Source organism: Equus asinus, chromosome 9 (assembly GCF_041296235.1).
Source record: "Equus asinus isolate D_3611 breed Donkey chromosome 9, EquAss-T2T_v2, whole genome shotgun sequence".
NCBI lineage: Eukaryota > Metazoa > Chordata > Mammalia > Perissodactyla > Equidae > Equus > Equus asinus.
This window is the reverse complement of record NC_091798.1, coordinates 90248544-90261968: the sequence shown is the minus strand read 5'-3', so window position 1 is coordinate 90261968 and position 13425 is coordinate 90248544. Positions and strand designations below refer to the sequence as shown.

The window sequence follows — 13425 nt, the reverse complement described above, 5'->3', positions numbered from 1 at the left end:
TTAGATATATACGTATATTTTTGGCAAATTCCTAATAATGAAAAAGTTTTTAGTGTTAACCATTGTTTCTACATTTGACATAATATGTGCTTAGATATACAATATCAATTTCCTTAACTCCTTAAGAAGTATTATCTGATATATTCATGTTTAGGAATCACAATTTAATTCGTTCATTAAAGGATACTTTCTGGAAGTTGATTTTTTCTAATTCTTATTGTAATTGCATTGTTCTAATCTTGTATTATAAAGGCAGCTGCTTGCCTATCATTTGTACTTTCCTCGTTAATCCTGACTCAGTGAATTAACCTTTAATTACAGCCGTTAAAATTGAAATGAGCCTCTTGTCTGGCTAGGGCTGCCCCCTTTCAGTGCATGATTCTGATGAAAATTTTTAGGGTCAATGAATATGTCCCATGTCATGTCTGATAGCTGCTAAAGATGTGAGGAGGTAAATGTTACCTTAGAAAGATGTGCTTTAAATTTTTAGGAGATCTGCTCTATTGATGGGAAAACAAAATAAAAATGATATTTTTAGCTTCTCAGTTTACTATGCTGAATTTTTAGCCAAATTAAGAGAGCATTTAAGAAACATAAAGAATGGTTTACTGAGACACATTTAGTCAAGCAATTTAAAGCAATAACTTATTCTCCATTTTACTGTCTTAAATATTACACATTAAGTCATAAAAAGAGCACGTAAGGAGCACAACACTTTTAAGACGTGCTTAATAGGAACAATTCTCTCAGTGACGTAGTAAACTAACATATTAACAATACAGTCCTTTAAACTGACATCAGCGGGAATGGATGCTATATGATGAAGCTGGAAACAGGGAAAGATTATATCCCTTCATTGAACGTGCTTTTGATGAGCACCTATTCTGCGTGGAGCACTGGGAACAGAAAGGCCTGTGAAGGGCCCTGTGCTCTGCTCCAGCCGCCAGTCTGTCTCTCTAGATCCATGACAGATTCCTAACGTGAAAGATACGGCGCCCTTCGCTGGTGCTGACGCGAATGAGCCCTGGAGTCACCTGGCGTCTCTCCCATGAAGTCTAGAGACTTAGAGTTGGAAGGAACCTTAGAAACTATTATCGTTTTCTAATTTCACAGATGACAATCTGAACTAAACTCAAATTTTGACATACTAGTTTAAAAGATAACTTTGTCAGGTCATGTCTTCTACGAGCACGAATGCCAAAGCTTCAGTGAAAATGTGAAATAAACAAGTTTCTGAAATTACGTATTTTAAAAACACCTTATTACGAAAACTTTCAAATGTAGACAAAGCAGAGTAATATAATGAACTAGGTACTTATAACTTTCAAAAATTATCAACATTTGTCCAATCTTGTCTAATGAAACCTTTACTTCTGAATTATTTAAAACTAAATGCCAGATATGACCTCATTTCACCAGTGAATAGTTTGGTTTGTATGTCGAACAGATAAAGAATTTTCAAAGAAAACTTACAGTACTACTATCACACCTAAAAGAAAAAGAAAGTCCCTTTAATTTCATGTAAAATCCAGTCAGTGTTCACATTTCCTTGACTATCAGACATGTCTTTTCAGAGCTGGTTTCCCTGAATTCAGATTCAAAAAAGATACATTACATTTGGTGGGTATTTCTCTTAATCTAAATTACGCATTGTAAAGTAGAACTTACTGAAATTTTGTTTCTTTTTTTCTTTTTTGAGCAGAAGTGTAAAGCAGATCTTCAGGATCAATTTAACATTTGGGGGAGATATTTATATACTCAGTAATGTGGAACAGCTGTACATTTAAAGAAATAACCCTATCAGGCCTATAAAAGCTGTCTGTAATTACATTCCTGACTGATCTGAATAATAGTGTGTTTGATATATTCTAAGATAAGTGGCTTTTACTTTCCTTTGATATTAGGGTCATATACTGTACTTGTCTCTTTTTACTCCATATTCTCTTCTCTAGTAATAAATCAATTTCTTAGTGTTAGTTGGGCATGTGCTTTACAGTTAAATTCATTTTCTTTTCCTTTGAAGAGCAAACAGAGTTTTTGTAAGTATCACAATAATATTTTCCATTTTTAGGTCAGATTTCCCATGTTAAGAAATTTAATATTATTAAAATAATACTTATCAATTTTCAACCCCATGCCCTCCCCTATGTTCAGAAAACTTTTGGCAAGCTTTAAGAACAACGAAAGTAACCTGGCTGATGTATGATTTAATAATAACTAATACACAATTGGCAATGCATAATCTAAGATATCTTAAAGCTGAAAAGATATATTTTTCACTGCAAATATCACAATGCAACACAAGCATCACAATTTGAAATACAGTAGTTGACAGTAACACAAAGTTCAATCAACTTTGCATATAGAAAATTAAATTGCCAGAAAGGATTAAATCTTTTTTAAACAAATGATATTTCAACAACCTTATTTCCTATTGTAGTACATTTAATTATAATAAATATTATAATAAATAAAGGGAAAAGACCATCATCTGCGGAAAGAAGTTGGGAGACGTTCAGTGGCCTGTCTCGGCTCCGAGGAGAGGGAACCCACAGCAGGCAGAAGGAACCACTGACCATGAAGCACAAGGAAGAGAAAACGAGAGGCCCGAAGCTTTCTCCACCGTGGCCTCTTTAATCCTCCCATTTCTTGCAGATTTATATACGTATTTTCTTTGTTTTTGTGACCTGCTTCTTTTTCCATAATAATTACTAGTTCATTAAGAACTATAATTAGCATCTGACACAGTGGATTCCTCATCGTGGAGAATTTTATTCTAACATTGACAAAGCACTGAGTGCTCTCCACCAGTCAGGACTTAGACTGGCACATATTTGCTTCAGCCAAAGAAAAAATATTTTGCAATAAAAACCCTGCATCTAAAAATTAATGCAAACAATCTCTTTTAAAAAGTAGCTCCTTTTAATAACCTAGAAAAGGGAGAGATGGGTTACGGTGTGTTACTGACTATGAGACCTGAGGCAGCACAGAAATCAAAAGATGAAGCAGTAGTATGCACACCTTCAAGTTTAATTTCCAAATTACAGCAGCTCGTACCCAGAAGAGAATTGAATGAAAGAATAAGACGGGACATGGCTAGGCCATGGAAGCACAAAATACTGTCAAACTTTAATTAAAAAATGCTTCCAATTTAAGCAGACCCAGGCCAGTGATTTTTCATTATTTTTACCACAGTTCCATGACTACTGACATTTTCATCAGAACAAATAAAGGATTTTTCCCAAATTTAAAATGACAAAATTATTTTTAATTTTGACTTACAATTTCTTCCTCCTCTAAACTCAAAGGAATTTGATCTTAGGTGGACTTCTCTGTCAGCCTGGGGCTTGAATATACCTTAAGTTTTTACAGTAAAGTGTAAAAAATACCTATTTTTTAAAAGCTAGTTCTTCCACCACATTAGGAAACCGACTTTATCACAGATATATTGTCGTCTGTCTGGGGAACGAGATCACACATTCATGAAACATCTGGCACATGACTTAGGAAACACTTGTATTCAACCGGGACTCTCTGGAGGCGCTCAGCCCCCGCATACGTGGAGAGCTGGTATTCTGGCAGCGTAAGACAAGCACACTGGAAAACAAAACTACAACGCCCTAGCCTAGGATCAATTAAAATAAGAAAGAAGATCTACTTAAGAGAAAAGTCCACTCCAGAGAAACGGAAATCAACTTCAATTACAACTGCCATCATCATGATGCACATTGTCCTAATGATTCCAAATACTGTTTAGTAAATTTCAGACTCAGTGAATCAGATTCTGCTTAAGATTTATCCAAATTACGCTTTGCTTTTTCTTCATATTGTTTTAAAACCGATAGAGTAAGCCCCGTACCAAAAAAAAGTCTCATGGACACTCTTCTCTATTTTCCAGTTAAGTTCCCAGAACACAAACAGGGTCAGGACCTCATCCCTAAGCGCGGACAAATGTGACTTCATTAGTTGTTGTCTTTGTCAGTAGCAAAAGCTATAAGCCTAGTTGCTAGCCATTTTCCTATATTCCTTAGATAAGGAACTCAACAGAACTAATGATAAACACTAACTTTGGATGCTGAATTTGGTTTGTACATAAAAAAATGCCTCTTCTTTGCCTCACTGGGGCAGCCCAAATTCAAGTGCATTACCTATGGGTTTCCTTTTGCCTACCCTTCAGCCTATAAATCCTTGAGGGGCTGGGGACCTTATTACATGGCTTCTTGGTCATACTGACAAACTTAATGCCATCTTTTTGCTGGTCATAGGAAATTCCACGCTTGCCAACCATAACAACAGGCACAGAACTTAGTTTAATCAACGCTGCAGTTGGCACTGCCTTCGCTCTGGCACTGTGAGGCTTTACTCCTTCACTGACGAAGTGATGCTCCACAGCGCCAATTCAATGAAGGCAGATGGTGAATAGCACGGTGTGTGAAAATTATCCTTCTACTTCTTGTTATAGAGGAAAAGTAGTTCAGATATCTAAATATTAAACTCTGTTAAATGTCAAAAGTTAACTAGTGGTAGAGTCTAACTATAATTGTATAGAGGGAAATAGGTGGGACTGTGGAGTTTAACCAATATAAAGTAATAGTATTTATGGACATCATCAGAGAACAACAATGACAATTTTTATCTACAGAAATTCCCAAATGGGTAAAACTATGTTACAAAATGAAAGTATTGAGTATACTGTAATTATATCCTTTTGAGGCAATTTTCCTTCACGTTCCTACTCAACTGTAAACTCCCTGAGGGCAGGAATCTAGCCCATCCTGTTCACTACTATATCTTTGGCACCTGCCTCATATTCTTGCCTGAATAAATACTTGTTGACTGAATAAAACATTTAATTGGCATACATCCAGTAAGGAACTTCGTCTTTCTGAAAGAGAGATCCGAACTGTGTCCTACCTCAAGAGGTATCCCCTAAACCCTTGGAATTTCCTGAGCGACCGGAGTGTCTTCATTATTCCTGGTGATAGTTTATGCCAATGAAGTGATGCTAAGCAGACAACTCAGGATGGAGGCTGGCCACACCAGAAAAACAAAACACATGATTAAAGGGTTGGGCCTTCGGGCCACTGATGTCAGCCTGACCCGGAGGGGAGGGCTGGAGATTGAGTTCAGCTATGTGGCAATAACTCAATCAATTGTGCCTATGTAATAAAGCCTCAATAAGAACTATGGAGACCTAAGCTTGGTGAGATTCGCTAGTTGGCAATATTCCATACATATTGCCACACTTTGATGTCAACAGGGTGATCCGGAGGCTCTGAATTTGGAACCCATGCAGAATCTCCTCTATGTGTTTCTTCCTTTGGTTGGATCTAATCTGTATCCCATTGCCACAATAAAGCTGTAATCCTAAGTACAGTGCTTTGCTGAGTTCTGTTGGTTGTTCTAGTGAATTACCAAACTTGAGGGTGGCATTAAGAAACCCCAAAACTTGCAGTTGGCCTCAGTAGTCTTGGGCTGACCTAGCAGTCTGGAGGACTGTGGCCTTAGCACGGAGTCTGACTAACTCCGAGTAGCATATTGTGTCAGAATGGGCTTTTCTTTTTGCAACTCTGGTTTCTGTTTCACGGACTGTTCTTGGAATTACTTACTATACCTCAATATATTACCTTTGCATTTTATGATGATCACGTTTCTTAGTGAAGCTTCCTGCATTCTCCAGAATTAAATTCCACTGAGGGACTGTGATCCACAAAGATCAAATCTGTTACATTATGGCAGCTAAGTCAGTGCTTCCTCACTAATGTGCCACAGATGGGTTAGAGGTATGCTGTGCTGCTGCCCCACCATTAGTCCTCAGGAAGGCCAGGTGGGGCCTGTGTTGGCTGGAGCTCCCGGGCTGGGTGCCTCCCATGTCCTACAGCATTCTCTGTTAATCCCAGAGCACATCACAAATATCACTTTTCCCTATGTACTGTGACATAAAAAGATTGCAAAAAATGAGTTAAGGAATCATTACTACAATTCTCCCATGACAGTATGTCATCAACAAATTTCTCTAGCATCATACTTGGTTATTCCAACCTGTAGGTGCAACACACTTCAGCCGCATTGAACTACTCTTTCTCTAATACTTCAAGTTTGTCCACACCTCAAGCCTTCCCATGCACCACTTCCTCTGCCAGGGACGCCCTTCCTGTTCTACCCCAGCCATCTACACAAATTCTTACTATTCTTCAAGACTCAGCTCCAAGGTCACAGGTGTACATGCTTTTCTAAGCTCTGTCACCCAGTAGCACCTAGCAGACCTGTACCTCTAGAAAAGCACTTACTACAATGTAATGATTTGTCTATTTCCCTCTCTAAACTCTGAGTTTCCTGCTGTCGTGTTCTACAATTCACCCCCTTCTTTGACTCATTTTACTTGGCCTTTTCCTTTGTTGCCTCTTAAAGCATGTTTCCTAGAACTCCATCCTCATTTCTCTCTTCTCACTCCACAAGAGAGCCACAGAATAGAATTCAAACATTTGTGGGTCAACTATTTCATTTGCTTTTCATAAAACACAATTAAGTGTTTAGGGAAAGTATTATTTCCATTTTAGAAATTCAAAAGTTGAAGTTTACACAAGTCAAAGAATTGCTCGTGGTCACAATGATAATGAGTAGTTCAGCCAAGGGTGGAAACCAGGTCTTTGGGCTCCAAATTCAATGAATTTCCTAAAAGCTGTCCTGCCTTTCTGGATGATTCTTGGTATTTTAAGCTGGAACTCTAAAGTATATTCCCACACAAACCTTCTGACCTGTGGTTAGGAGAAGTCATTTTTCCATAGAAAGATAAATCTTAAATATTAAGTAAACAAATTAATAAACTTTCTTATACAATTAGTTCGAGAAGAAACATAAAAAATGCAAAGAAATGAGACAAGCTTTCATGCTGATGTTTATCAGCAGAAAAGAGGTGAAAATAGTTTTCAGAGGTAACTTTAACTGCTGAATTCACTTTAATAATTTTGTACCCCCAGTACACAAAAAGTTACCTAAGCAGAAAAGACTGTGGTTTCCCACCAACATTCCCAATTCACCAGAAGCGAAGAGTTTCATCCTAGCTCACATCTGCGCTTACACACAAATTGTCTTCCCCTCCTCTCTCTTTCCTCACTCCCTCCAGAAGCCTAACATCCTGAGGACTGCTGGTTCTGAATTCCCAGGGCTTGACGTGTAACGCTTGAGAAACTCTTAGTCAAACAATAACCAAATAAAAAAATTCACTAATAATTCACTAAAACATTCAGTTTGTTCTCGGAAATACAACAGCAAGAACTAAAATGTTTCTTCAGTTTTAGCCATCTGTTAGCCAACTGCCAATTAGTCTCATGTAAGAATGAAACAAATAATGTGTTTATACATCATTGTTATCATACACTTTGAAAAAATAAGGTCTTTCCTTATAATGATAATAATATTTATTAGGAATTATGTTTAAAAATCTCTGTATTCTGAATATATAATTCAAAGGGTAGAACAAATAGTGTAATTTTTCACTTGAAAAATAGTGTGAAAAAGGAACGATTCTTTGGGTTTCATTGTTAATATTTTGGTAATTTCAAAAAATAAAATCTACCCATATTATGCCAAATACACAAGGAAAACAAACTTAAATAATCCACTGAAATAAATAAAAATCATCTATGGACTAGGAAGTCATCATATAAGCTAAGAAACATTTCATCTACTTATTTTTACAAACCTACTCAAATCATCCAAGCCTAATTATTTTCATTGCTTCAAAATTCCATCTTCGGTTCATAGATTCACAGAATATTAAAGTTAAAAGGAAGCTGGAGATCTACCTTGCCAACATTTTAGAGTTGAGAAAACCAAATGACTTGTTCAGTTTCGCCCAACTGTTAGTGGTAGTGATTCAGAAAGACAGACATTAGACACTAGATGTCAATAAAAATGAATCTTAGTCATTTGTATACATGCTTTCCCTTTCTATTAAAAATGATTGCTAAGCCAGTCCTGATGGCCTAGTGGTTAAAGTTCGGCGCTTTCTGCTTCAGCAGCCCAGGTTCATTTCCCAGTCACGGAACCACACCACCCATCTGTGAGTAGCCATGCTGTGGTGGCAGCTCACATAGAACTAGAAGGACTTATAACAACAACTATGTGCTGGGACTTTGCGGAGGAAAAAGAAAAAAGAAGAAGATTGGCAACAGATGTTAGCTGAGGGCAAACCTTTCCCAGCAAAAAAAAAAAAAAAAAAGATTGCTTTTTGGTAACAGATATATTACACCTTGATTAGAGAAAGTCTAGAAAATAATGAAAAATATAAATCATTCAAAATCTCATCATTCAGAAAACCTCTATAATTTCAATGCATTTTCTTCTAATCTTTTATTTTCTCTATATTTAAGAACACAGTATGAATGTACAATTCTACAAAGTTGAGATAATATACACAATATTTTGTATTCCATTTTATCACTTCATATATTTTCTCATTTCATTAAAGTACTGAATAAAACCACATAAAGATTGTACAACATTCTTTAATTTGACTCTGCCATACTTTATGTAACCATCATTCTCCTATTACTAGACATTGAGGTTATAAACAACCATGCACATAAATTTTTGAATTTTTAATTATTTTGTTAGAAGAAAAATCTTGACATGAGATTACTGGGCCAAAGAGTTTGTATATTTCAATGTCTATATAGAAGGCCAAATTACCATTCAGAATGATGTACCACTTTATACTTTCATCAGTGGAGCAGTGTATAATGCTTTCTTCTTGCATCCCTCACCAATAATGGATATTGGTTTTTGTAATTTCTGCCAGTGTCACAGGCAAAATGGTTCTTTAAATTTGCATTTATTCATTACTACCACTGAACATTATTCATGTATCTATTATCTATATTTCCTCTTTTATGAATGTTTTTATGGATCTTTTGTCCACTTTTAAAAATGTTTTATTGAAGTACAATATACATACAGAAAAATAAACATATCTTAAGTGCGAAGCTCAATGATTTTTTTCATAAACTGAACACATTCACATAGCAGCATCTAGATCAAAACACAGAACATGATCAGCACCCCAGAAGCTGCCCTTGTGTTCCCTTTCAATTACTAACTCTCCTAAGGCTAATCACCATTCTGACATCTAATATCATAAATTAATTTTGCCTGTTTTGTATCTTCCATCCATTTTTATAGTAATAATTTTATTGTTTCAAAAAGTCAATTAGTATTCATTATAAAACACTTAAACATTATAGAAAAGTACCAAAAAGAAAGCAACAAGTCATCCCCAAATCATATCGCTTAGAGGAACTAATATTACCTGGGATTAACATCTCTGTAAATGTGCACGGATAGACAGACACACAGAGAAACAGACAAAGTATCCCACAGATGGGATTATAATCTTACTTTAATTGAATTGAAGAAAAAGAAACTAAAAGAAAACTAAAACAAAAAACAAACCTCCAAATCTTCAGATAAATGTTCTCTGAGCATATATAAACCAATTAGAAGTTTGAGTCTCATTAAAAAACAAAAACAAAAGCTGTTTCAGTTTTGCATTTATTGATTCATTTCCTACTATGAAGAAATGAAATGATTAAAAGGCATTTCCTCATCCTTTTCTCTCCTCACCTACTAGTTTTGGTTTCTTATATTTTTTTTATTTGTCACTTATCAATTCCATTGATATTGATTCTATTAGTTTGAATCATCCTTTAGTTTCGACAATAAGCAGTGTCCCCACCCTCTTTTCTTCTTTTTTTTTCCCCAGGAAGATTAGCCCTGAGCAAACTGCTGCCAATCCTCTTCTTTTTGCTGAGGAAGACTGGCCTGAGCTCACATCTGTGCCCATCTTCCTCCACTTTATACGTGGGATGCCTACCACAGCATGGCTTGCCAAGCGGTGCCATGTCCGGACCCGGAACCTGAGAACCCCGGGCCGGTGGAGTGGAACGTGTGCACTTAACTGCTGCGCCACCAGGCCGGCCCCTCTTTTTTTCTTTCAAGAAGGACTGACAGTTATTTTCATGCTTAAGAATGTCTATGTGTAGCCATTTTTTTCTTTGGTGAGGAAGATTGCTGCTGAGCTAACATCTGTGCCAACTTCCTCTATTTCACATGTGGGTGCTGCTGCAGCGTGGCTTGGTGAGTGGCACGTAGGTCTGCACTGGGGATCCAAACCTGTGAACGCCAGATCACCAAAGCAGAGTGTGAGAACTTAACCACTACGCCACTGGGCTGGCCCCATCTGTAGCCTTTATAAAGAAAGATAACAATTTTCTTGGGTCATACTTTCCTTCCTTTACAAAGTTGTAATAATAATGTAATAAAAAATAATAACAGGAACTACTTTGTGCTTAATGTGTATCAGGTGTTGTTAGAAGCATTTCATATAACAACCACCCTATGAGATAGGTAGCATTATCATCTTCATTTTACAGATGAAAAACTTCGAGGCACCCAGAGGTAAACTGACTTGCCCAAGGTCGCTGATTCTGCAAAGTGGCAGAGCTCTGCTTTGCACGCAGGCAGTCTGGCCGAAGAGCTGTACCTTTACCTGCTACCTATACTGCTCTGAAGGTTTGCGGCTGGCACATGACTGGAGGAAGGGACAGTAAAGGATGCTACTAGCTTTAAGGGGTGAAGGCCAGGAACGCTAGCTGCCCTGCAATGAACAGGGCAGATCCACACAATAGAGCTTACACCACATTCCTCACAACTTTCAAATGTCTTGGACATTCATGAGGCAAAAGCTTGTTTAAAATTACCTGATCCTACAACACTACATATAAGTACAAAGCATTTTTGGGGGCAAGGTTTTAATACACTCAATTTTCCAGGAGTGCAACTACCAGAAAAATTGTTCAATGTTTTGGAAAATTATGTTACTGATGGTAACACCACAACCCACAGCAGCTGAGCTGCTAATACAACACACTGTACGCGTCTGCATCCAGAGCTGCCACATCCACGGCGGCAGCACTTGAGTGCCAGCATCGCGTAACTGCTTCACCACGTTCCTAGTGCAGCCCCGGTCAAGCATTTACAGATCCATATAACTATTACTTTATTGTAAATTAATTTTATTTCTTCTTTCTATTCAATTTGGGCAACATGTTGATTTTAAAATTACAGATGTCCTCTTATCTCAGAATTTCATTTCAGGATCCAAAAGGCTCCTATATATGTTGAGGTCCCATACCATTATATGAGGGTGTAATTGTTGAGAGTTTTCCTTTGATTTTTCCTCCATGTCTTTAGTCCACTTCTTGCTAAATTCATACACATATGAGAAAACTTAGAATTTGGTTGATTCATTGTCTTTTTAAAGTACTGTTTTGAGGGCCGGAGGTAAGATCAGGAGCTGGGCCATTCTGCACCAGAATATTCAGGTTATTTCTATAGGTCCCACTTCCCAAAGTTCTACTTTTTCTTTGTGTCAAGTTCTACTCCCTTCCGTTGCCATTCTTTTCACTGCTCCTTCTTCGATCATTCTATTAGCTGTGGGGACGACCCTCAGCCGCACCGTGTGGCTGGCCTTTCTTTGCACACTCCTTGGATGGAGAGCTTTTGTTTCCCTTTGAAGAGATCATCCCAATATTTTCCTTAGTAGAAAAGGGTAAGTCTTTCAATTACTTTGTGATGAAAGGAAATTTGCTATAAGCTTTTCTAATCTCAACTGCATTCTTCTTATGCTAAGAAAGTATGAGAGTCTACCCAGGGCCCATTATCGCATATCATTAACACTTCCAAAAAGATTAGTTAATATTTACTGAGCGATGCCAATGTGCACGTCACTGTTCTAAGAGCTTTACATTTATTATCTCATTAATCTCACAACAATACTGTGAGACTCTATCTTCACAGGAAACCGAGGTGCAGGAAAGCTATTCACCAATTTGCCCGAGGTCACACAGCTAAGGCGGCAAGGCAGGGGTTCGCACCCTGGTCATCCGATAGGAGAGTCCAAGTTATTTCTCACTGACTGCCTGCCAAGTTTTTAGGGGCCTCCTTTCCCCTCAAAGACTAACTGCTTCACTATAGATTTTTTGATTACCACTTTCTCTTTACAGCCTACCACAAATGCCCAATAAATATTTATTACTTAAATAAATGAAAGACTTAACTGCTTGTTTTCAGGGCTTTCCCTCATCTCTCTCAATACATCTTTTCCTTTTAGCAACAAGGACAGACTAAAATCTCAAATACAGTTCTTACTCATTTCTGAGTAGTTAAGAGAGAAACATATTCTACAGCTTAAAAAAACATTATAAGCTTAACAATTTTCACCTACACTTTCTAAGTGAGCTGACCAAAGCTGAACAGAAACGCAGAGAGCTCTTTTGAGTATTTCACTGCATGGCCCTGATAGCACATGTGCTTTGAAGGGGGAATTTTTTGTAACAATCTACAGGAATTAGGTCCTCCACTTTCCCACTTCGGGCAGAAGCAGCTCTACGTTCCCCGGCAGCTCAGATCACCAATTCTGTACCCTGAAGTGCCCAGCCAGCCCTGGGAAGCGTTGTTACGCCAGATCCATGCTAGCTACCTGTGCTCCCATCAGAACTTGCTGTTCTGCCTCTTAGTTTGTCAGATTTCTGACAACAAATTAACAGGAGGTCAAGCATATCAAGAAATTATACATCCTAGGCAGCACGCTTGATTTAGAGTGAAAGGTTAGTGGATCCAACGTGCTAACACTGAAAAAATTATTGCAGCTTCAGCTATTATGACAGGCTGATGGTTTGGCACTGTTTTTAGATACGCAAGCCTCTTGCCTCACTTCAGTCACACCCTATAAATAACATTAAAGAATTTTCTTAGAGACACCAAGGCATATAAATAAATGTATGAAGATAATGCAAAGAGAAAAACAATCCTGAGTTTTTAAATGAAAACAGGTCTTTTTAGTAGCCTATGGTAAATGAACCACGTGGTAGGAATAGAAGGATTATGACAATGAAAGTCCGTTAATGTAGACAACAATTCTTTATGGCAGAATTTATGTTATATGTTGGAGACATACAACAGTACCAGACAAAAATGTACACATGATAATTAAATGTGGCTAACATGCAGAAGTAAATTGAGAGGAAACATGCAGAAGTAAATTGAGAGGATAATCGTTTGGGTGGAGCAAATGAAAAAAATATTTACAAAATTAAAAGGTCAGATCTGAATTGGACTTGTTAGAGGAGAAACTGTGCAACACTAAGAATCTTCTTCACGGCCGGACTGTGGCTGAGTGGTTAAGTTTGCATGCTCCGCTTTGGCAGCTCAGGGTTTTGCCAGTTTGAATCCTGGGTGTGGACATGCCACCACTCATCAGGCTATGCTGAAGCGGCATCCCATATGCCACAATTAGAGGGACCCACAACTAAAAAGATACACAACTATGTACCGAGGGGCTTTGGGAGAAAAAGGAAAAAAAAA

The 13425-nt window shown here is 37.6% G+C and overlaps 1 protein-coding gene across 9 annotated transcripts in view; it reads right to left on the bottom strand.

Annotated features, from left to right (window-relative positions):
* Positions 1–13425, bottom strand: part of AP3B1 (adaptor related protein complex 3 subunit beta 1) — a 230528-nt gene that overhangs the window by 50412 nt on the left and 166691 nt on the right. For 2 of the 9 annotated variants that reach the window (XM_044777968.2, XM_044777970.2), the window contains exon 23: positions 9659–10173. The exons of 3 other annotated variants lie outside the window; for them this stretch is intronic. In XM_044777968.2, coding sequence (XP_044633903.2) covers positions 10102–10173 — 72 coding nt within the window. In that variant the 3' untranslated portion in view covers positions 9659–10101. Of the gene's footprint in view, positions 1–9658; positions 10174–11057; positions 13401–13425 lie in introns of those variants that run through there. 4 more of the 9 variants (XM_044777972.2, XM_044777969.2, XM_044777966.2 and 1 more) reach the window with 4 other exon arrangements.